The sequence below is a fragment of the Thalassophryne amazonica genome, chromosome 11 (assembly GCF_902500255.1).
Source record: "Thalassophryne amazonica chromosome 11, fThaAma1.1, whole genome shotgun sequence".
In the NCBI taxonomy this organism is placed as follows: Eukaryota; Metazoa; Chordata; class Actinopteri; order Batrachoidiformes; family Batrachoididae; genus Thalassophryne; species Thalassophryne amazonica.
In genome coordinates, this window is record NC_047113.1 from 21526371 (window position 1) to 21551780 (window position 25410).

Sequence of the window (25410 nt, forward strand, 5' to 3'; positions counted from 1 at the left end):
TCCACCTGCGGGTACCTTATTTCCTCTCCCAGTTCCAAAATGTCCGTGGTCGTAGATTTCGTTACTGGTCTAACGTCCTCTAAGGGTAACACTGTCGTATTAACGGTAGTCAATCGTTTGTCTAAAATGGTTCATTTCATTCCTCTGCCACTCTCCTAGGAAACTGACTCCCTGGTCGTGTCCACCCCACTTTTCATGTTAGTCAAGTTAAGCCTGTCCGGTCAAGTGCTCTGTGCCCTCCTGCCATTCCCCCACCTTCCGCCCAGTATGTGGATGTTGCTCCTGTTTATGCTGTGCGTCGGCTCTTGGCTTCTCGCCGTTGCGGGCGCAGCTTCCAGTATCTGGTTGATTGGGAGGGTTATGGCCCCCGAGGAGCGGTCATGGGTTCCCTCCCGGTTTGTTTTGGACCCTGGGCTCATCCGGGACTTTCATGCCGCTCACCCTGCCTCTCCTGGGCCGTCAGTGGTCGGCCGTGGCGGTGGGGGTACTGTCAGGGCCTGACGGTTTGTCTGGTCAGTTGCAGGGTTTTTGGTTTGTTTTTATTCTCTGCTTGCTTTTGTATTCTTTTTCTGCTCGTGTGGGGGTTTGTCTGTGTCTCTATCTCTCGTTCGCTCTCTCTGGCCACGCCCCACTTCTAGGTCTTGCTTTGCACACCTGTCTGTGATCTGCTGATTGCCACCTGGGGCTTTATTAGCTCACAGGTTGTGTTGCAGGTTTGCCAGTTTGTTGCGCCTTGTGCCATCATCCCAGCTCTCATTCTCATATTTTCCAGTTTTGCCTGCTTCTGTGTGAGCTCGCCCTCCTGCCTGTTTCTTCTGACTCCGACTAGCCTGATGATCCTGGTAGCTCTGCTGTGTTTACTGGACTGCCTTTCTGTGTACCAACCATTGCTTGCCCTCACATTAAAGCCTGTTTGCAACCTCAGCCCGGACTTTGGGCCTTGCATTTGTCTCCAACCTCACCTACCTGTCAGCAATTAATGGTTTAATTCACGATTTGCAGCTGATTCACGTTTTGGAGCTTAACACTGGGTGTGAGTTCACCTTTACATGCTGCGACAACCAGAGGTGGGACAAAGTCACCATCAAGTCACTCTCAAGTCATGAATCAGCAAGTCCCAAGTCAAATCTCAAGTCATAATGACCACCAACTGTTTGCAAGCTGACTTGAGACTTGACTTGGGACTTACAGATTGATGACTTGAGAATGACTTGACAGTGACTTCGCCTCACCTCTGGCAACAACTGTCAATTGTATTTTATCTAGGGTTGCTGAAAAGGGGAAAATAAGGAGAAGGATTCTAGGGACCCATGATTGACAGGGGTCCAGAGAGGCCCCTAATACAATTATAATACTGACAAAATAATATGGGGGAGTACAATTTCTTTTCATGGGACCAAAAGTCCCTGATGGCAACCCTGATTTTATGTAACCTTTAAACTGACTCCAGCTGATTTCAAAGAAGCTTTCCAGGATTAGCATTGGGTGCATCTCGTTAAGGCAGTGACAGTAAGACCATGCACTCAGTGTACTCCTCATCCCTTCCAAAGATGATCAACATCTTTGGGTGTACAGAGAAAGTTAATGACCTCTGTTTTCTTCAACAGAAAGGCCACTGAAGTCTCCTAAAGAGTCTTCACAAAGATCTAATCATCTCAAAGGTCAAACTAAAGGATAGTATGCCACTTTGGTGAGGCAGCTACACAAGAGTGTCACTACGAAATATACAAGAAATCTGACAAATGCTGTATTTTCCATCAGGACAATGTCCCAGCCCACAAGTCATTGGTTGCTATGCCTGAATGTGTGACCCCAATATGTTCTCCTGAGTTTACACTATTTGGTGACCAACTTTTTCTAAACATTAAAAATATTAGACTGGGAAGAAATATAAGAACAATAATGACATCATAACTCCGTCAGGATTTTTTTTTGTTTGTTTTTTGACCATCAAAAAGAAAGTTCTGTTGCTGATATAATGTTATTGTTTTCAATAAGATAAAGTGCCCGGCGTTTTGTGCTACTGCCAAAATTTGTCCTGTCCAGTCTCATTTTGTCTTCCAAACAAAACATACCTCCTCCCTGGAAACTTCCTCAGCTGATAATGTGGTGATAAACGTTGGTACAAGTGTTTGTGGACGGCAGCAGATAGTCCTCATGTTTTCACGCTTCTCTCACTCAGTCCGAACCAGCGTACATGACATATTTCCCTTCCAGCCACATCATCATTTCATCCTCATCTGTGAATGTGCAAACATTCTTTTTACGCTGTTTTAATGCGACTACATAATTTGGAGATGTAACTAAACAATGCTTGAGCTGGCCACCCATTGTTCCAGCTGGAAGGGCCTGTCAGAGGTGGATAAGCCGAAATAACAGGAACACTTTGGACTGCAGGCAAAGACGGAACAGCGATAAAGTTTCTGGAATGAAGGAACAAAAGAATAGCAGAGAAAGAAAACTCTACATCCCTTCATGATATGAAAGTGAAGAACAGCAGGAACCAATGATCAGATGTGACACCAGTTTTGAAGGCAGCACCTTAAATTCACATTTCATTCTGATTTTGTTTTAGATCATACTGTAATATGTTTGTCTATATTTGTTCCCATACTTCTTCCAGGTGCTTTGGCAGATTCCCACCAACCTTGGTATGTGAATGAAAGGTGACCCCAGAATTGCTTTTAAAAGGTTTTGGAAAGGTCATGGTTATTGAGGTCAATGGACAAAATTTTGGTTTGTCTCTCTTACTGATCCAATGTTCTTTGTCTGATTTTTTTTGCCAAACTTGATATGTGAATGATGATCAACCAACAAAGCTACCTTAAAGAGTATGCTTTGGCAAAAATCAAGTTCACTGTGGTTAAAAGTCAAAATTTAGGCTTTTTTCCACACTGACGTCCACCAAACGTAGTACACATATGTAGTAGCGACATTTTTCAAGGGTGGTAATCAATTATGTAAAGTTTCTACAAGGATTTTAACAGAAAGGTGAAGGAAATTAAAATGAGAAAGTTTTATGAATAATTGTATTTATTATTTGGCAGATTTGGTCGATGTCATGTTTTGCAACTGGAAAGGTTGAGATATTTCTTTTGTTCAGAGCTTGTCTGGTTACCAGAGACTGATTAATGGTGATATCAACATCCATTGTTTACCGCTGTTATGTAATACCCGTAATTTCTCTAAAAATATTAGACCTATTAACTTTCCATTTTTGCAACATTCATCCTTGACCCAAAATACATAAGCACACCAAACAGCAAATATTAGCTCTCCCCAGTTTCTCCATGATGGAAGTTATACACACATACACAGAGGCCCCTTGGCTTTTAATATATTGATTTTGCCTAAGTTAAAGGTGAACAAATTTGATTTTCAACCGGATTTGGAACAAACATAGACAGGTGGATTCCAGAACTGCACTGGCAAAGTCAGTCAGAGATCAATCATTTGGTTGACCATTTAGGTCAGCTGGGTCAAATATCAGATTGGCATAGTCTATACTGCCTTCATGCCCATGAGTACTATTACCTAGTTTTATAGATACACAAACCCAGAAATGAAAAGCAACCAACATCTTAAAGCTTCAATGTTTATATAAACTCCAGTAACACACAGTATACGTGAATAAAAACCTTTCCAGTGATGTACAGAAATCATTCAAACTCTTTACATCTGACCAAGCTGACATATTTACATGTGGTTACATTCAAAATAAGAGCGCTGCAGAGGAAACATATGCACATGTAAACCGTAGCTGACACACAATCTCATAAACAAATTCTACAATCTTTCCAACATTTTTGTTCATTCATCAAATTTACAGTAATAAAAGATGAAACTACTTGTAACACCTAAAATGCTTCTACAGTGACATTGCATGCTGTTCGTGAGTTTGTACTGTGTGAAATTCTCAGAGGCTCTGCTGAGTGTCACAGCCCAGGACCTCCAAACGTAGGGCGATGTCGTTGACCCAACCCCGAGGGTGAATACGGAGGTATCGTCCAAAAAGGGGAGGATCGAAAACAGCCAGGGATTCCTCATCTGGGTTACTGCTTCCTGTGAAGATCTGAGGAAAGATGAAAAGGAAATTAATAGAAAAGACGAGATGTTTGGAAAAGAATAAGTCAAATTTGTGAGTACAAGGTTCGCCCCAGCAAAAATTGTTCTTGCTAAGGTAAGTTAGAGCACAATAAGATGTCATATGGAGGGATAAATCACTCACACGCGGATCACATGCACATAGGCAAGTCTGCCTGTCAGAAGAAGCAACAGAGAAGTTCATATTACAACACACACAGAGGGGTTGTTGCTTCATTTAGTGCAGCACATAACTGGAAAAATCCTTCAAATGGTGATGCAACCTCCAAATTTGGCACAAACACTCCTTAGACATTATTCTTTTGAAAAAGCAGAGTATCCTCTTGAATTTTCTATAGGCAGCCAGGTAGGGGTCAAAAGAAGAATTGCACAGGGGCCAAAACTTAAAAATGCCCCAATCGTATTAAAAAACTATACCACATTACTTGTCTGATCATAAGGTTTTCAAAAAGGTATAGTTGGGACTATCTACGACTGAATTCTATGGAGTTACGGGGTAAAATAGAAAAGATGGTAACAAAGGTATACGAGGTCTATTAGAAAAGTATCCGACCTTATTATTTTTTTCAAAAACCATATGGATTTGAATCACGTGTGATTACATCAGACATGCTTGAACCCTCGTGGGCATGCGAGAGTTTTTTCACGCCTGTCAGTTACGTCATTCGCCTGTGGGCAGTCTTTGAGTGAGGAGTGGTCCACCCTCTCGTCGTTTTTTCATTGTTTATGAATGGCTCGGAGACTGCTGCTTTGTTTGATAAAAATTTTTTCAAAAGCTGTAAGGCACAACTGAGTGGACACCATTCGATAAATTCAGCTGGTTTTCGGTAAAAATTTTAACGGCTGATGAGAGATTTTGGTCTGGTAGTGTCGCCGTGAGGACAGCCCACAGTGCCTGACAGCGATCTGCGCTTCGAGGCGGCAGCGTCTCGCCGTTTCAAGTTGAAAACGTCCACATTTCAGGCTCTGTTGACCCAGTAAGTCGTCAGAGAACTTTCAGAAGAAGTCGGCATGAGGAGTTTATTCGGACATTCCATTGTTAACGGACATTTTGTAATGAAAGAACGTGCGGGCAGAGTCGCATGTCGGGCCAGACCCGACCGCGGGGGGTCGCGACAGGAAAAACACCTCCGTTGGAAACCTTAACGGGCAAGTTGGAACATGCCCAAGCTGTTAAACAATTTCTTAGTTACTCACTTGTTGAAAGCCATCAAAAGCCGCCTGAATTTTACAAATGGTTTTCAACACGGAGGTGTTTTTCCTGTCGCGGCACACACAGAGTCGTCACGGAAACGACTCGGCGAATTTGCGCGCATGTCTTTCATTACAAAATGTCCTTAAACAGTGGAATGTTCACATAAAGTCCTCATGCCGGCCTCTTCTGAATCTTCTCTGTTCTCTCACGACGTCCTGGGTGAATTAAGCCTTAAATTAGGATGTTTTCAGATCGAAACAGGCCGACGACGGCGCCTGGAAGCGCTGCGTAACGTCCCGCTCCGTGGGAAGTCCTTACACCGACAGAAACGCCCCATAATCTCTCATCAGCCGTTAAACTTTTCACCGAAAACCAGCTTAATTTCTCGAATAGTGTCCACTCGGATATCCCTCACAGGTCCAGAAAAAATTTTGATAAAGCAACGCGCGCCGTCTCGAGCAGCATGTGAAACAAAGGAATTCAGCCGAGAGGACTGGACCACATCTCACTCAAGGCCTGCCCACAGGGAAATGACGTCACCGACACGCGTGAAAAACTCACGCATGCGCACGAGGGTTCAAGCATGATTGGTGTAATCGCACGTCATTCAAATCCATATAGTTAAAAAAAAATAATAAAAGTGTCGGTTTCTTATCTAATACGAGGTCTGTCCATAAAGTATAGGTCCTTTTTATTTTTTTCAAAAACTATATGGATTTCATTCATATGTTTTTACGTCAGACATGCTTGAACCCTCGTGCGCATGCGTGAGTTTTTCCACGCCTGTCGGTGACGTCATTCGCCTGTGAGCACTCCTTGTGGAAGGAGTCATCCAGCCCCTCGTCGGAATTCCTTTGTCTGAGAAGTTGCTGAGAGACTGGCGCTTTGTTTGATCAAAATCTTTTCTAAACCTGTGAGACACATCGAAGTGGACACGGTTTGAAAAATTAAGCTGGTTTTCGGTAAAAATTTTAACAGCTGATGAGAGATTTTGAGGTGATACTGTCGCTTTAAGGACTTCCCACAGTGCGAGACATCGCGCAGTGCTCCCAGGCGCCGTCATCAGCCTGTTTCAAGCTTAAAACCTCCACATTTCAGGCTCTATTGATCCAGGACGTCGTGAGAGAACAGAGAAGTTTCAGAAGAAGTCGGTTTCAGCATTTTATCCGGATATTCCACTGTTAAAGGAGATTTTTTTTAATGAAAGACGTGCGGACGGGTCCGCGTATCGGGACGCAGCTGGCGCGGTGCGGCGGCACAGGAAAAACACCTCCGTGTTGATAACCATTTGTAAAATCCAGGCGGTTTTTGATGGCTTTCAGTGGAGTGAGTATATGAGAAATTGTTTAACAGCTGGACATGTTCCAACTTGTCCTTAAGGCTTCCAACAGAGGTGTTTTTCCTGTGGCGGAGCGTCGCGGCGGCTGCGAGCCGACGCTGCAATCCGTCTGCACGTCTTTCATTAAAAAAATCTTTAACAGTGGAATATCCGGATAAAATGCTGAAACCGACTTCTTCTGAAACTTCTCTGTTCTCTCACGACGTCCTGGATCAATAGAGCCTGAAATGTGGAGGTTTTCAGCTTGAAACAGGCTGACGACGGCGCCTGACAGCGTTGCGCGACATCTCGCACCGTGGGAAGTCCTTAAAGCGACAGTATCACCTCAAAATCTCTCATCAGCTGTTAAAATTTTTACCGAAAACCAGCTTAATTTTTCGAACCATGTCCACTTCGATGTGTCTCACAGGTTTAGAAAAAATTTTGATCAAACAAAGCGTCAGTCTCTCAGCAACTTCTCAGACAAAGGAATTCTGATGAGGGGCTGGATGACTCCTCCCACAAGGAGTGCTCACAGGCGAATGACGTCACCGACAGGCGTGGAAAAACTCACGCATGCGCACGAGGGTTCAAGCATGTCTGACGTAAAAACATATGAATGAAATCCATATAGTTTTTGAAAAAAATAAAAAGGACCTATACTTTATGGACAGCCCTCGTAGACCTCGTATTTCAGTTTGTACAGGTGTCAAAAGTTAGTTACTCAAATTTAGGTGAAAATTGATGTAAATTATTTGTGCCAAATTTGGTGTTTGCATCACCATTTCAAGGAATCCTCTGTAAATATGCTGTTATCTGATGCACTAATTCTCTGTGTAGCATGAATTACGCCACTCCATCTTTCTATCAAAAGAAACTGTGGGCTGGTATATTTTTGCATAAGCAGCAGTTCTAGCAATGGTTTGCTTGAGTATTAAATCTTATGACTCACTTATTTCCTCAGTAATCCTGAATTAACTGGAGCTAAACATCATGATACTGAAAACTGTGAGAAGTGCTACCACCATTAGCATTCAAAATTAAATAACGACATAAATGTCACTCAATGGAAATACTGCAGCATAGACGTCTTTGATAATCCATAGGGATGTGTACAAAAATTCTATCCCATACCAATATAAAATCTGACTGAATTCAGAAAGAACATAAAAAACCCTATAAAATGACACCAAAGTCGTGTGATTATCTTAAGTATTAAGGAAGTTATGGGGGTTTTTGTGGTGGGAATCGGCCTTGTTTTCCTGGCCTTAATCCGGATTTTGGCGATCGACCAGAATCTTTGTGAAACGGCTGATCCTTCTGAAATTCAGCAAAAATGAAGAAAAATACTCTTTATTCCCTATACATTGATTGTTAATCCCTGTTCTTCCTTCCGGTACAATTTAAGTGAATTTGGCAGAGCAAAACAAGAAATCAGGTGCAGAACCTAATCAAGGCTCTGGTCTACTTTGTCCACATCCCTATAATCTGTCAGGACAATTAGCCACACAACAATTACTTGTAATAAAATGTTCAATTGACAGGCACGTCTTCCACAAAAGCTCCAGTTAGTTAGTGGCCTCTGAGTATATGGAGGTCTGAGTCGGAGCTCAGCTCACAGTAGCAGAACACAAGCTGTAACTCGAAGCAGCCATGCCCTTAATTATGCACACCTTTTTGGCTTAAAATGTCTTAAAGTAAGGAATTAGAAATAAAATTCACCCCAAGTAGATTTGTTGCAGAGGAGGAAACTATCTACAGAGACCAAAACCATATTTATATTTACCAGATTGCAAACATGTATATTTCTGCTCTAAAGTTGGACATTTTAACATGGACTTCTACAGGAATCTGCTCATTTCTGGAGCCAGCCTCAAGCAGCCAGTCAAGGAACTGCAACTCTTTCATCTTCCAGCTGTGCCTTATTTTGGACAGTCAATGTTTTCTGCTTGGTTATTTCAGGTCTACATTTGCTTATAATGGGGTGCTTCAAGATGCTGAGAGAACTGTGGGGGTTGAGGGGGTTTCACATGTAACTCTGAAACATATTTAACAGTAAGTTGAAATACCTTTTCTCTTTGCGAGTCTTCCTCAAATGCAGTGTTCCAGGAATGGCCATCGTGACTGACTGTGACAGAGAATTCTGTGACCATCATCTCGTTGAAGAAAGACCGTGCTCCTTGCATCAAAACTCCAGTGATGCGTTTGATTTTTCCCAGGTCCACCTGGAGCCACTCATGCGGATTATTGTTCTGTGGTGAAGAAGACAAAAATGTAAAATATTAAAATAATACATTCAAAGCCCAGAGGAAGTTCTATATATGTCCGATGCCTTCTGGTGCCTGTGCTTATGTCCGGATTACACATGAAACAGGACTCCTTCTGGATGGGATACCAGTCTGATGCAAATGATTTGGCCAGTCAAGGCCAGCAGTCCTTTACAGTTTGGTGGACTGGAACAATGTCAATGAAACGTCTTGTCTACAGAATCAGATGGGTAGCGTGACTAGTGGATAAATTCAGCAAAGCCAAAATAAAATAAAAATTATTGAATAAAACTGTCCTATTGTGACACGCCTGACGGCACCAAAAGGTCAGACACAAATGCAGGATTCAGGACTCAACAGAGTTTAATGTCAGTGTAAGTGTGGTACACAAAAAGGCAGTCCAAAAACAGGAACAGTAACCGACACATAAGGCAGAGACAGGATCCAAAAACAGGCAGACAGGTCGATACACGGTAAAGCAAAACAGGACTGTGAAACTCTGAGAACAAATGCTTGAAAGTGGCATCGGGCACAACAATCTCACAAGAAAAAAAAAAGAGTGGCTAATATAAGGAATGAGATCAGGAGGAAATGTACCACAGCTGTGTGAGGAAAGTTCCAGAAGGGGCGTGGCAAGCAGATAGGGAGGACAAGAGGGAAACGCCCGACACCAAGCACTCAACAGCAGACAAGAGAAATCCCTCCACAAAACCCCAGTGCAAAAAAACCCACAAAACAGAAAACAACAACAAACAATAAACCCCACAGACTCAATCACGACATATTGTTTAGAAAGGGGGGTGAAAAGGGCCAATTTATGCACAACTGACTGAAAATGTCCAGTTAAACTGTCATTTGTCCTTTCACTTCTACTATGTTCATCTCTACCACCACCTGTGTCGAAACTCTGTGTCCCATCTATTCATGGTAAATGGACTTCATTGTTAAAGCACTTTTCCATCTATATCAGAAGTTCGAAGCGCTTTACAATAATGCCTCACATTCACACAAACACATACACACTTATATTAAGGCACTGCCATGCAAGGTGCTCACAACACCTCACAATGACATGAAAAAAACCTTTTTATTAATTTATTTATTGTAAATTTGTTAAAAATAAAAACTATTACAGCCTCAAGTCTTCTTGAATATGATGCCACAAGCTTGGAGCACCTATCTTTGGGCAGTTTTGCCCATTCCTCTTTGCAGCACCTCTCAAGCTCCATGCTGCCACCACCATGCTTCACTGTAGGGATGGTGCCTGGTTTTCTGCAAACAGGATTCACGCCAAAGAGTTCAATCTTTGTCTCATCAGACAAGAGAATTTTGTTTCTCACAGTCTGAGAGTCCTTCAGGTGACTTTTGGCAAACTCCTGGTGGGCTGTCATGTGACATTTACTAAGGAGTAGCTTCCATCTGGCCACTCTACCATGGAGGCATGATTGGTGGATTGCTGCAGAGATGGTTGTCCTTCTAGAAGATTGACTTCATGCTTGGTTTGTGCTCTGACATGCACTGTCAACTGTGGGACCTTATATGTAGACAGGTGTGTGCTTTACAAAATCATGTCCAATCCAATGAATTTACCCCAGGTGGACTCCAATTAAGCTGTAGAAACATCTCAAGCATGATCAGTGGAAACAGGATGCACCTGAGCTCAATTTTGAGCTTCATGGCAAAGACTGTGAATACTTATGTATATGTGATTTCTTTTTTTTTTTTTTTAATTTTTAATACATTTGCAAAAGTTGGACATTTTAACATTTTGGCATAAGGCTGTAACATAAAATGTGGAAAAGTGAAGCACTGTGAATACTTTCTGGATGGACAATATATAACTATCTATCTATTGAGAGTACCTGTCGAGACTTTTCTGAAATGTAATATGTTGTGTGTGTATGTGTGTGTGTATATGCGCACCTTTGGTCGCCACGCATTGACCCTGCCTTCCTGATGGAGGCGGGCGAGGGCGGGGCTCCATGTTCGCAGCAGAGATGAATGAACTGAGGAAGCACTGAAGCTGCTGTCAGGAATGTTCCGGAGGCCGAGGGGCAGTGAGCAGCCTGATCTCACACACACACACACACACACACACACACACGCACGCAATTCTCAGTACCTTCACTGAGTGAATGTGAGATAAATTTCTCACTGGTGCTACTCACTGTTGAGATCGCAGCCCAGCAGCTCCAGCCGCAGAGCAGGTCTTCTCACAAAGTTCACTGGCTGAATCCTGATGTACCGCGCTACAGTGGGTGGGGAGAAACGGTTTTCCTTCACCTTTGAACTGTCCATGTTGCCATTAAAGATCTGAAACAGTAACAGAAATATTTGCTTAAGATTTGTAAATTAAGACACAGAATTATCTTTAAGTGGCCTTAAGACAGTTGCATCGTCTGCACTAAGCCACGGTGCCGTGGGCAAAAATTGATAAGCTTGATGATTGTCGCTTTTCTTCAGGAAGCTTTAACAAAGAACAGTTCAGTGGTTTTGACTTGTAATATTTTCACACCCAGATGACTTGGCTTCCTGAGGTCACCCTGCCTTACACACAGCAATTTGGTGACAGGCAATCAGGCAATTAGGAAATTCACAAGATATTTACAAAGTATGCCCCAGTCACCATGACCTCTAACCTTCTCATCTCGTCTCATCTTCAACCACTTTTCTGGGTTCAGGTCGTTGGGGCAACACAGTGGTGGCGCCAAGGGGGAGCTTGGGGGGCTTAAGCCCACCCAATAATGAGCCAACCCCCCCCCCCTCAGCTCCCCCAATAATTTTGCCAATAATGTTAATAGCGACTGACATATTTGTGGATCTCAACTGCAGTTTTGCGCTGAGAATGTCTCAATATTGCGTAACTGAGCAAAGTGATAAATGTGTGTGTTCGGTGATTCACCAATGCTGAGTCACCCTTCACAAACAGAATTTTCAGTTTTGCAAATAAACATTTATTTGTAAAAACTCACACACGTTACAAATCAGAAATTTGTGTTTGTGGATCACAAAGCACGTGTACAAATCAAAGGATATTTGTAAATCACCCTCTGTGCATTTGCAGGTATTAATGAGACAAATTTAACTCCATACTCCAAAAATTTAGGTTTCCTAAATATTTATTATGGCCACTCTTAAAACTTCACTTATCAATCAATCAATCAATCAATCAATTTTTTTATATAGCGCCAAATCACAACAAACAGTTGCCCCAAGGCGCTTTATATTGTAAGGCAAGGCCATACAATAATTATGTAAAACCCCAACGGTCAAAACGACCCCCTGTGAGCAAGCACTTGGCTACAGTGGGAAGGAAAAACTCCCTTTTAACAGGAAGAAACCTCCAGCAGAACCAGGCTCAGGGAGGGGCAGTCTTCTGCTGGGACTGGTTGGGGCTGAGGGAGAGAACCAGGAAAAAGACATGCTGTGGAGGGGAGCAGAGATCGATCACTAATGATTAAATGCAGAGTGGTGCATACAGAGCAAAAAGAGAAAGAAACAGTGCATCATGGGAACCCCCCAGCAGTCTACGTCTATAGCAGCATAACTAAGGGATGGTTCAGGGTCACCTGATCCAGCCCTAACTATAAGCTTTAGCAAAAAGGAAAGTTTTAAGCCTAATCTTAAAAGTAGAGAGGGTGTCTGTCTCCCTGATCTGAATTGGGAGCTGGTTCCACAGGAGAGGAGCCTGAAAGCTGAAGGCTCTGCCTCCCATTCTACTCTTACAAACCCTAGGAACTACAAGTAAGCCTGCAGTCTGAGAGCGAAGCGCTCTATTGGGGTGATATGGTACTACGAGGTCCCTAAGATAAGATGGGACCTGATTATTCAAAACCTTATAAGTAAGAAGAAGAATTTTAAATTCTATTCTAGAATTAACAGGAAGCCAATGAAGAGAGGCCAATATGGGTGAGATATGCTCTCTCCTTCTAGTCCCCGTCAGTACTCTAGCTGCAGCATTTTGAATTAACTGAAGGCTTTTTAGGGAACTTTTAGGACAACCTGATAATAATGAATTACAATAGTCCAGCCTAGAGGAAATAAATGCATGAATTAGTTTTTCAGCATCACTCTGAGACAAGACCTTTCTGATTTTAGAGATATTGCGTAAATGCAAAAAAGCAGTCCTACATATTTGTTTAATATGCGCACTGAATGACATATCCTGATCAAAAATGACTCCAAGATTTCTCACAGTATTACTAGAGGTCAGGGTAATGCCATCCAGAGTAAGGATCTGGTTAGACACCATGTTTCTAAGATTTGTGGGGCCAAGTACAATAACTTCAGTTTTATCTGAGTTTAAAAGCAGGAAATTAGAGGTCATCCATGTCTTTATGTCTGTAAGACAATCCTGCAGTTTAGCTAATTGGTGTGTGTCCTCTGGCTTCTTGGATAGATAAAGCTGGGTATCATCTGCGTAACAATGAAAATTTAAGCAATACCGTCTAATAATACTGCCTAAGGGAAGCATGTATAAAGTGAATAAAATTGGTCCTAGCACAGAACCTTGTGGAACTCCATAATTAACTTTAGTCTGTGAAGAAGATTCCCCATTTACATGAACAAATTGTAATCTATTAGACAAATATGATTCAAACCAAAAAACTTAAACTCAAACTTATCTTTATTTATACCTATGTGCAAGTTTACTGAACTTGCAACCATTCTGAGTGATGTGTGTGTGCACTGATACCACATTTTAGAGGCGTACGATTTTCCTGCCACTGCCACTGGGGCAACAACTCCAGCAGGGGACCCCAGACTTCCCTTTCCGATGCCACATTGACCACCTCTGATTGGGGGATCCTGAGGCGTTCCCAGGCCAGTGTGGGACCTAGTCCTAGTCCTAGTCCTAGTCCACCTAGTCCTGGGTCTTCCCTGGGGCCTCCTCCCAGATGGACATGCCTGGAACACCTCCCTAGGGAGGCGCCCAGGAGGCATCCTTACCAGATGCCCGAACCACCTCAGCTGGCTCCTTTCAATACGAAGGAGCAGCGACTTTACTCCGAGCTCCCTACGGATGACCCCAAAATCAATAGGTTTCTTGGGATCACTATGTGTAATGCATATACCAGTTTTGGTGACAGTTGGGCCAGTCCAAGTGAAATAAATCCTGAAATGTTGCATGACTGACTGTCTGAGCAACTGAATGACTCCTCACACATCGTGACGTGTCATCTGCTGGCTGCACGAGGAATGTGCATTTTTACACTGTGGAAGACATCTAAACATGCTTTCAGGCTAATTGGCTATTTTTCAGGCAGTCCATTTTATTCTTCCTTCCTTGAACTTGAGAAAAATACTACAAGTAATTACAAACAAAAAAGTTTAATCCCACCCGCTGCTCTGCATATTAAATCTAATACCCTTTGTTTCCCTAAAATGGTTGTTTCATATGATTTACATCACACAAAGGACATGAAGAATCTTTTTCAAATTATTTTTTAATGTCTTTTCATGTGTTTTTAGTGAGTTGAAATGATTGAGAAACAATGGATGTAAAGAAGTTCACAAATGAGTTTCCTGTTGCACGTTGTGCGTTGCAAAATACTATAACCCAACCTGAATATTTCACCAGAAAAACAACCGCTTCCTACAGACTTAGTACCCCATTGCAGATGCCTGGTGATGACAGGTGCAAGCAGAGTTAATGTGCATTATGAAGCTGTTACTGTCAGGTTGACCGGTCGGGTCGATGAGTTAAAGTCAGGTCAGTGCTGAGGTCCGCGTCCAGACAGCACAAGACTTTCGACCAGGTTTTGGTGTTCTCTAAGACACAAACACTTTCTGGTGATGGATGATATCATCACATCAGCTCTGCACTCAACCCCGCCTCGTTTTTAGGTGGGGTTGAGGTTATTTAGATGACATGGGCACAGGGCATAAAAACATCAACTATGTCAGATGGAAACCTGCAGTGACCCTTGCTCTGGGCAGTTTGTCAGAAACTGAAATGCTGCCATGGTAAAATACCCCCCCCCCCCCCCCCCCCAAAAAAAAAAGTCTATGGAAACAGCATATTTTGGAATTGGGGAAATCAAGTTTTTATTTCAAACCGAATTTTTTCCCTGAAAACTATTAGAAATGCCTGTTTTGAGCCTGGATGAAAAGATAGCTACATATTTACAGAATGTTGTGACTAATTTGATCCCAAGCTCAAGACTACAAAGCCAATCCTAATTTCTGTTTGGTGGTATCTTTTGTTTTATAATTTTGAATAATGTTACATGTTGTATACACCATGTAGTCCACATGCTAGTTTCCAAGTGCAGTCTTTCAAATGTTGCTTTTAAAAAATGTGTAACAATAATTATGAATCATCAGCTCAACATATGATTGACATTGTACACCCTGTAACTTCATAGTTGACATGAATAGATGGTTTATCACCACAAAAGCTCACAAAATGATGCAAGAGGCTGATTATGGGAGCTACTGATTGCAACTCTGCTGCAAATAAAACAACAAATAATTTCATTCAATACATGTTCTGTACAGTGCAAATACAACTACAATGGCATGTGTTAAAACTAGGGATTTCAGTGTTTAAAAAAAATAAAGGTATTTTAGGATCAACTCGTGCATCACTGAAACAATTCTAGTTTTTAAAGTCTTGTCTGTCTGCAGTAATGGGACTCTCGAAGAGTTTGCGCAGCTCTATGAGCTGTTATTTTACTGTATAATGACTCTGCAATGTGAGTCTGACACATGGACATACGTAGGTGGGTCTCTTGCTATGTCCTCTGTAGGTAGTCCAAGTCTCCTGGTCTAGGCTGTAGGAGATTGTGAAGTGTGTAATGAAGCAATCCTTTAGAGTAACTCTGACTCCTTGTGTCTGTACGCCGTGCAACAGTGTGGGCTTTCGGAGGTCCACCTTAAAACATAGACATACACCAACATAGATCTTACACTGTGAAGATATGAGAATACTGACAGAAATCCTATCACATAACATAAATTAAAGCAGTTCCACAATTTGAAGCAACTTTCTGTATAAGATAAAGTTCTAACTGCAATACTGAAAGTTCTTTGTCCACCTGTAGCCATGAAAATTTGCTTTTCCCAATCCAGGCATTGATATATCCAGACAGCTCCAGCCTCGCTAGTCTGGGTTCCCAGTTATCTGAACACACAAGGTGCAATCACAAAAACAATCCATCATAAGCAATATAATTTACAACAACACTGCTTAAATTGCATGCAAACCAAAAATTATACTTTACATGTGCCTACCCGAGCCAACCCAGATATGCCCCACCGGGCCAACGTTGTAATTTAAACTAACATATAAATGTATGTCTGCAAATTATTTTAAAGGGAAATTCACTGGTCCCCACTTGTATCAAGCAGAACCCTTAAATTTCGGCTATATGTCAATATATCCAGTCTTTCAAATATAAACTTGAAAAGTCAGAGTGCTTTAATTGCTAAAGAAATAAAAAGAAAAGAGAAAAACCTCTTTAAACATGCATGTATCTGTGATATGAAGCTTTTAAAAAAGCTGTCTTACTGAAGTGATTTGATGCAGTAATCTGGGAATCTTCTATCCTTCCTGATTTCATCCCCAGAGGTAAAACACATTCTGTGCATGAAAAAAAGCACAACAAAGTTCAGGTCCAGAGCAAATTATTAATGTTAAATATTCAAAACACACAGAGGTTATTAAGGCCACCACTGGAAAAAGGACAAAATTTTATTTCTCACCACGCCCCCCCACCCCCCCAAAAAAATGCACTGGAAAAAAAAACTATAATTGCACAACAAAATGCTTTGTTTAAAAATAAGGCTGTGATCAAATTAATGAAATGATCAAATTAAACATTATTTTAGGAAAGAAGACACAAGACAAGAGTAAAGTTGCTTTAAAAAAATACATTTTTGAGAGTCGGGCATATTTTGAAAAAGTAGCACCAATATTTTTAGAATATATTGCCAGAAAACAGTGAGCAAAACTGGGCATGTATGTACTTAAATAAGACACAGAGAAGATCTTATTACAGTGTATTAAGAACTTACATTGGTATTGATTTTCACAATTAGGCTTATTTTGTATTTGCTAAATATTTTATTTTGAAGAAAGATCAAATAATTTCTTTTGATATAATAAGTGAATGGTAACAACAAATAAAACATTTTCCTTGTACTATTTATTCTGGAAATTTTAAATACTGTATTTATGTATTTTCAGGAGTAGCCCTCATACATGCGTTTATTTTCTGTGGTCTTCATACATGTTGACTGTGCAGACCTACTTAGTTCTTTACTGTTACAAAAGACGTGGTTGAGAGTATGATTCATGGTGATGAGAAAAAAGGGAAATACAGTACTCTATATTATATTATTGTTTTGGGGTTTTTTTTTTTAGATTGCTGGAAATGGTGCTGTGTGGCTATGCGGATTTATTTCAGGTTTGTGACAACAATGTTGAGAGTTAAAAGTCCTCAAACATGGAAAAATCTACTGATGTAATGCACTGAAAGTCTTGAACCAGTTCAAAGAATGAAAATGAAATTGAAAAACATCTGACATATCACAAGGCACAAAAACTAAACAAGGCAACTATATATATATATATATATATATATATATATATATATATATATATATATATATATATATATACGAGGTCTGTTAGAAAAGTATCAGACCTTTTTTTTTTTTTTCAAAAACCTGATCGATTTGAATCACGTGTGCTTGCATGAGCCAACCTTGAACGTTTGTGCGCATGCGTAATTTTTTTCACTCCTGTCGGTTGCGTCATTCGTCTGTGAGCAGGCTTTGAGTGAGCACTGGTCCTCCCCCCTCGTCTAATTTTCATTGCGAGGAAAATGTCTGAACGATTGGAGCAGCGCTGAATCTAATTTTTCCAGAAACTGTGAGAGACAGCCAGGTGGAAACCATTCGGAAGATTCAGACGGCTTTCGGTGGCTTTTCAGTCGAGTGAGTATCCGAGAAATTGTGTAAGAGCTGGACATGTCACAACATGTCCTGTGAGACTTCTAACACGGAGGTGCTTTTTGTTCTGCGCCATTAGTGGCTCCATCCCGACGCGCAAACCCTCCGCATGTCTTTCATTACAAAATCTTCTGTCACAGTGGAATGTGCCGAAAAAGTGCTGATGTCCACCTCTTCTGCAATTTCTCTGGTAGTCAGACGACGTCCCGGATCAACACAGCGTTCACTTTGGAAATGATCTGGTCGTTTCAGCCTGTCGATGGCCTCCGCCATTGTGCGCCATCTTTAAACTGGTTGTAACACTCCTTAATCTGTGTGATGCCCATAGGATTGTCACCGAAAGCCATCTGAATCTTCCCAATGGTTTCCACCTGGCTGTCTCTCACAGTTTCTGGAAAAATTTGATCTTTTCCTCGCAATGAAAATTCAACGAGGGGGGAGGACCAGTGCTCACACAAAGCCTGCTCACAGGCAAATGACGCAACCGACAGGCGTGAAAAAAATCACGCATGTACACGAAGGTTCAAGGTTGGCTCATGCAAGCAAACATGATTCAAATCCATCAGGTTTTTGAAAAAAAAAAAAAAAGGTCTGATACTTTTCTAACAGACCTCGTATATAAACATGAACTTGAATTTTTTTCACCAAATGTCGATAACAACCCAAGTAATCCATAAATGCAAAGGAACCAAAACAAATAAGAAATAAGAAATTAAGTTATGTGTAATAAAATAAAATGGAATGACACAGGAGAAAAGTATTGAACACGCTTACTGAAATTTATTTACTATTTCGTACAAAAGCAGTTGTTGGTGATGACATCTTCAAGATGCCTCCTGTATGGACAAACTAGTCCCCTGCATTGCTCAGGTGTAATTTTGAAAGTTCTGTGGACATCTTTTGTGAAGTTTTAGTTCGTTCCAAAGATTTTTCTGTTGGATCCAAGTCCTGTGATTGACTGGGGCATTCTAGCAGCTTTATTTTCATTCTCTGAAAGAGCTTACTTGACTGTGTGTGGGATCATTGTCTTGCTGAAATGTCCACCCTCATTTCATCTTCATCATCCTGGTAGTTGGCAGCAGATTTTTACCAAGAATGTCTTGGTAGATTTTTTCCATTTGTACCAACATTCATGTTAACAGCACCTTTACAAATATATTTACTGAGAAAAAAGGTGACATGTTCAATACTTATTTTAACCGCTGTATATATATTGGAACAGAAAGGTTTATTTAAAATAATGGCAAGTGATTATTTTTTGTTGTTGTTGTTGTTCTTTTATTACAAATTGAAGTAATTTCTGCTTGCAATAACATGGTGCTGACTTTACTTCCTGTCTTCCTCTGGACTGTTTTAGAATGGTTGAGAGAAACTCATGACAGGTGATTAAAATAAAATGTGGTGCAGTCTCCCTGTTTCCAACCAGAAGATGTAATTTTTTTGCAATGTACCTTTGAAATAATGTTGATCTTAAACATCAACTTCATCAATGTAAAGAGAATTCATGTTGGAAATAGCTAGCTCCTGTTATGCTAACCATAGCCTAGCTTGTTAATTCCATCATTAGTGACAGACAAGTCAAATATTGTCAGCATCAAGCGACATTTTTATAATGCCTGAAAGATGAATGCTGTTATGTCACACAGCCTTAAATGGAATATTAATAAGTGGCATTTGTATTGGTTCTAACCATTACAGCAATGATAAATTTTGAGGTGGAACCTAAGACCTGAAAAATTAAAATGCTGATTCTGCTCAGTCAGAACTAACCGATTCAAAACAATTCTGGGATGAAGCCCTGGTACAATGACCATGGCTCACACAATCTTGTAGAAACAGTTCTATTTCTTTTTGAGATATCTTGTCCAAAACACAGACAAACAAGTAAACAGACAGATGTGATAATCATATAATCCACAGAAGGTAATTAAATCTGTTGGTGGCAGAACATGAAAAGTCAGTTGATCACCAAAATTAAGACATGCAGCATGTTGACTGCTTTGTTACAGAATATTAGAAATTTTGTTATTTAATAAATAACAATAATTTAAAAAAACATTTAAGAGGTAAGTGGACTTACGTGGATTATATACCAGTAGCTTAGCTCTCATGCCAGCCAGCTGATTTTCTCCTATGGTGCATTCCACCAACCAGGTGCCAACTGTGGGGGGTCTCATCTCCACTGTACCAAAGACACCTGGACAGGTGAAGAATATATGAGCAATAGAATCCAGTGCAACTAACAAGATGTATGAAACAAGAACCAGTATGAAAGCTCTCCAGACAGCAAGTTGTCTAACTGCTCATAACAGACTAAATTGAACTGATTTTTCATAAAAGAAAAAAAAAATATATAGTCCAGTGTTACTTTAATTAGACAATATGTAAGTTGGGTTTAACTCATTAGACTGGATGCATTCAAAGACATAGCTTGTACGGATTTGTGTTTATATCGGATGGAGCTTTATTAAAGAAACTATTTTGTTTAAACAGACTAATTCTACAGAAAAAAAATCAATAAATATATACATTTAAATTTAGTCAAAACCATATTTCAGTATAAGAATCAAACAGAGAAAGGGGGTGGGGTGGAATATAATTTAATACATCTTAAAGTGAATTGGGGTTTACCAGGAAAGAGGTTGTAGATTCCCATTCGGTGTTCCTGTTTGGTGTGAATAGTGAAAGGTAAGCCACGGAAGTGCACAGCGTGGTACTCTCCATCACTTCCTACATTCAGAAGGTGCCATCTGACCAGCTGGTGCTGGGCAACCAACAGGCCAGGAAGCGTCTCTGCCACGTAGCCGTTTATTGCTATTGAAACAGGTGTCATTTATCAGTCAGGGTGACATGTTGAGAAAGAGAACAAGAAATCAAATTCAAGTAGATTAATTTTGCCTAAGTATAAACTTTGATGGGCAGCACACTGGCTTAGTGGTTAGCACTGTTGCCTCACAGCAGGAAGGTCATGGGATTGATTCCCACCTGTGGCCTTTCTGTGTGGAGTTTGCATGTTCTCCTGTGTTTGCGTGGGTTTCCTCTGGGTGCTCCGGCTTCCTCCCACATCCAAAAGACATGCAAGTTAGGTGAACTGGAAACTAAATTGCCTGTAGGTGTGCGTGCAGGTGTGAGTGTGTTTGTCTGTCTATATGTGACCCAGCGACAGACTGGTGTCCTGTCCAGGGTGTATCACACCTTAAGGCGCTCACTACACACCAGAGGCAACTAGGGGATTGAGGACTTTGCCTTAACCACTAGACCATCACCTCCCCTAAATATACGTAGATACCAATCTGATACCATTTTCACAGACTTTAAACAGCTAATTTGTGAATCGATCCATTTGTCTCGATGTACTTTGCACTTAATTTAGCATCTAACAAAACATCAACTAACTGTGAAACAAACACTCTGCTCCCCTAAACATACATACATATACACACCACAACAGGACTCAGACTTCCAATAGAAGAGTGGATTTTGTTTTTATTTTATTTATTTATTTTATTTCTGGTAGTCCATCCAGTAATTCTGACTAATGTCCATCTATTACAGTTCCAAAATATCAGGTTGCTGGCACCCTGAACCGTAATGGTAATGATTTCCAACATTAATTCCAACATTAATTTTTAGTTAATCAGTACAGGTTATAGATTTTAAAAATTGCCCAGGGGAAAAAAAAATAATTCAGTGCAATCATCAACTATCATGAACGAGAACAGTACCAACAGCTTAATTTCTTCACCTGCAAACTTATTGCTGATCTGGTACCAGGGGTCTTCGGGGTTTGCCTGGCAGGGTGGGGAGCAGTGCTTCTGCAGGTTCTCCTGCAGGTACCAGCTCTTAGTTTCATCAAAGGTGTGGAAGAGCAGAGCGAACTCCTGGAAGTCTGGCTCCAAGTTCAGCTGAGCCTGAAAGCTCCCAGGCTTACAGATGATAAGTGGACCAATCAGACCCGAGTGAAGGTCCTTCTCCTAAAACACAGAAGGAGCTTCATTAATTTTTAGTGTAGTTTAACAAAAGTCAAGTTGCTGTTATTTACAAAAAAAAAAGAAAAAAAAGAAACATTTAAAAAGGCTTCAGAGGGCTGATACACGCCCTGCATGCTCTACCCACCACAATATAAATATACACGTCTGTAATGGTGTATGACTCCAACCCTACTTCTGGAGAGCACCTGTCCTCTCTGCATTAACTCTATCAGGTATTCTCAGCCAATCAAGAGCTGGAAAACACCCATTTTTAAAAATCAGGTGTGACTTGAGCAGGTAGACGTGGAAAACATACAGGGCAGGTGTTCTCCAGGAACAGGGTTGGTGACCCCTTCATATGACATCTGTGTGACTTCATTATGACATCATTCGTACCAATCAATCACAAATAATTTGCTGATCAATATGTGCTGCAGACCACACATCTAGGTTTCTTGGTTGCTGAGATATACCCCCTCCCCCACCACCAAAAAAATAAGGTATTTATAATGTTATAATGTTTTCCTTGACCTTATTCATCCTACTCCAAAATCTAATCACCTCCAGATATCTATTCAAGTAAGACTGTATCTGGTTGTAACTGAACCATAAAAGCAAAAGTTGGATTAGGACAGATGAGAGAAGATCTACAGATTTTGGCATTTTTACCAAGACTCCTTCTTTATCCCCAAATAAAAGTGACTAATGTCAAGAAAAGTACCTACTTTACCGAGGTACTGTCAATATAATACCAAAATACCTTTTGCTTTTGTGATACACAACATTCATCACTAGCAGCAGCCATTTTTGTTTTTGTTGCTGGGTTTTCTCTGTGATGTCACTTAGGATTCCACTCGTGTTTGTTTATGCCCGACACATGGAACAGTTGGAGCTGTGTTTAAATACAAGATCATCTATAAAGTCAGGTGTAAACTCAAAGTGAATACTGTGTTCTGTCTCTTTCATTGATTTCAACACCAAAGTTAAGACTAAACCTTGCACACATGCATACAGACCTTGTCCACAGTGGAGTAGTAAGCTCCAGCCTTGCAGTCGAAATCTGTACTATCAGGGCCTTGTTTCTTGGTTACTCTCCAGCTGTAGGCCCGGGCCTCCCCAGGAGCCACAGGCGCTCCTGGGATCCCAGCTGGTGCAGAGGAGCCGTAGGTCTGAGCAAGGCCGGCCCCCTGGCTGCGGTCATACACTCCCTGAAGGTGAAAGGAGTAAGGCCTGGATGCTTTGTTCTTAAAAATCACCTTAGATAAGACAAATAAGGGAGAAAAAAAGCAATTTAATTGATATTATACAATGGACCTTCAACAAAAATGGCATTCACAGAAGTGGATTGCGTTCCACTTCAACCATGGTGTTGTGAAAGTGACGTGACACGGACCCACAACAGGGGGCGTAAATGAACGGACAATGGATAAGCCAAAAGTAACAATTTAATGTTGTGAATCGCACAACGACGTACAGACAATAACAATATAGTGACTGTCAATCATACACCAGGTGACGTGTGGGCAGGCTCGACGATAGAAGACGCCTGGCGAGAGAAGAGCCGGATCCCATACAGCTTCCACTGCCAATGGAGCTGAATAACACTGGAGCCGCCAAGCCCTGCGCCCCAGGTGGCCGCTGTCTTCAGCAGTCAGACCCAGTACTGCTGGCAGAGAACAGAGACAGTCCTGATGAGTGTGAGGTCGCACACTCCGTAATCCCACAGTCTGTATTCAGTAAGGAGGGAGAACCTCCACCTCCAATCACACACTCGTGCAGCTCCTGAGATAACCACTTATCTGGGTGGGGTGTGAGGCGAAGCCGTCGCAGTCCACACCAAACGCCAACTCCGCAGACAGGGTATCCGTCCCAGGAAAACGGCTGCAAAAAGAGATCAGACTAATACTCGAAGTTAAGGTTTAGCAGAGAATTACCTGATTGGTAGCTGATTTCTCGGCGGGGAGGTGGAGTTGCAGTCCGGCCTTTAAGGTGGTGGTGATGATGTGGATGAGTGACAGCTGATGCTGATGACGAGTAACAGCTGTCACTCCCGGTTGCTATGACGCCCTCTCATGCTTGAAGCCCGCACTTCAAGCAGGGCGCCATCTGGTGGTGGTAGGCCAGCAGTACCTCCTCATCAGCGGCCCACAAAACAGGACCTCCCCCTCAACGGGCGCCTCCTGGTGCCTGACCAGGCTTGTCCGGGTGCCGCTGGTAGAAGTCGGCCAGGACGGCCGGGTCCAGGATGAAGCTCCTCTTCACCCAGGAGCGTTCTTCGGGTCCATACCCCTCCCAGTCCACCAAATACTGGAACCCCCGGCCCTTCCGACGGACATCCAGGAGCCGGCGCACGGTCCAAGCCGGCTCCCCGTCGATGATCCGGGCAGGAGGCGCCGCCGGTCCGGGGGTACAGAGGGGTGAAACGTGGTGAGGTTTGATGCATAACACATGGAAAACCGGGTGGATCCGCAGTGAAGCTGGCAGCTTCAGCTTCACTGCGGCTGGACTGAGGATCTTGAGTATGGGGAAAGGTCCAATGTATCTGTCCTTCAACTTCTGGGATTCCACCTGCAGGGGAATGTCCTTTGTGGAAAGCCAAACCTCCTGCCCAGGCTGATACGCAGGGGCCGGGGCACGCTGGCGGTCTGCATGGTTCTTGGCCCTCGTCCGGGCTTTGAGCAGGGCAGAGTGGGCGGTACGCCACACCCGACGGCACCTTCTCAGATGGGCCTGGACCGAGGGCACCCCAACCTCTCCCTCCACTAGCGGGAACAATGGGGGCTGGCACCCCAAACACACTTCAAACGGGGAGAGGCCGGTGGCAGACGAGACTTGGCTGTTATGAGCGTACTCGATCCAGGCCAGATGGTCACTCCAGGCCGTCGGGTGCGCGGAGGTCACGCAGCGGAGGGCCTGCTCCAGTTCCTGGTTAGTCCGCTCTGCCTGCCCATTCGTCTGGGGGTGGTACCCAGACGAGAGACTGACGGTGGCCCCCAGTTCCCTGCAGAAACTCCTCCAGACCTGGGAGGAGAACCGAGGACCACGATCTGAGACAATGTCTGCTGGAATCCCATGCAGACGCACGACGTGGTGGACCAGGAGGTCTGCAGTCTCCTGGGCCGTCGGGAGCTTCGGGAGGGCCGCCTTGGAGAACCGGTCCACTATCGTTAAGATGGTGGTGTTGCCCTGGGACAGCGGGAGGCCTGTGACAAAGTCCAGGCCGATATGAGACCAGGGCCGACGAGGCACAGGCAGAGGCTGGAGGAGGCCTTGGGCCTTGTGGTGGTCGGCTTTGCCCCTGGCACAGGTGGTGCAGGCCTGGACATACTCCCGGACGTCGGCTTCCATAGACGCCCACCAGAAGCGCTGCCGGACCACTGCCACGGTCCTTCGCACCCCTGGGTGACAGGAGAGCTTGGAACCGTGACAGAAGTCAAGGACCGCAGCCCTGGCCTCTGGTGGGACGTACAGTTTGTCCTTCGGACCTGTCCACGGGTCCGGGCTCCGTGTCAGGGCCTCCCGGACGGTCTTCTCCACGTCCCAGGTAAGGGTGGCCACGACAGTGGACTCTGGGATGATGGTTTCAGGGGGGTCTGA

At 42.7% G+C, this 25410-nt stretch overlaps 1 protein-coding gene across 3 annotated transcripts in view; it reads right to left on the minus strand.

Annotated features, from left to right (window-relative positions):
• Positions 1–3584: 3584 nt before the first annotated feature.
• The window catches only part of f8 (coagulation factor VIII, procoagulant component), a 59329-nt gene continuing 37503 nt past the window's right edge, over positions 3585–25410 (minus strand). For 2 of the 3 annotated variants that reach the window (XM_034181175.1, XM_034181176.1), the window contains exons 17-27: positions 22830–23069; positions 21588–21816; positions 20474–20656; positions 19923–20039; positions 16398–16469; positions 15925–16010; positions 15606–15761; positions 11053–11197; positions 10808–10950; positions 8687–8869; positions 3917–4072 (exon numbers count right to left, since the gene is read on the minus strand). In XM_034181175.1, the coding sequence (XP_034037066.1) occupies positions 3917–4072; positions 8687–8869; positions 10808–10950; positions 11053–11197; positions 15606–15761; positions 15925–16010; positions 16398–16469; positions 19923–20039; positions 20474–20656; positions 21588–21816; positions 22830–23069 (1710 nt within the window). Of the gene's footprint in view, positions 4073–8686; positions 8870–10807; positions 10951–11052; positions 11198–15605; positions 15762–15924; positions 16011–16397; positions 16470–19922; positions 20040–20473; positions 20657–21587; positions 21817–22829; positions 23070–25410 lie in introns of all 3 variants that reach the window. The other variant, XM_034181174.1, reaches the window with a different exon arrangement.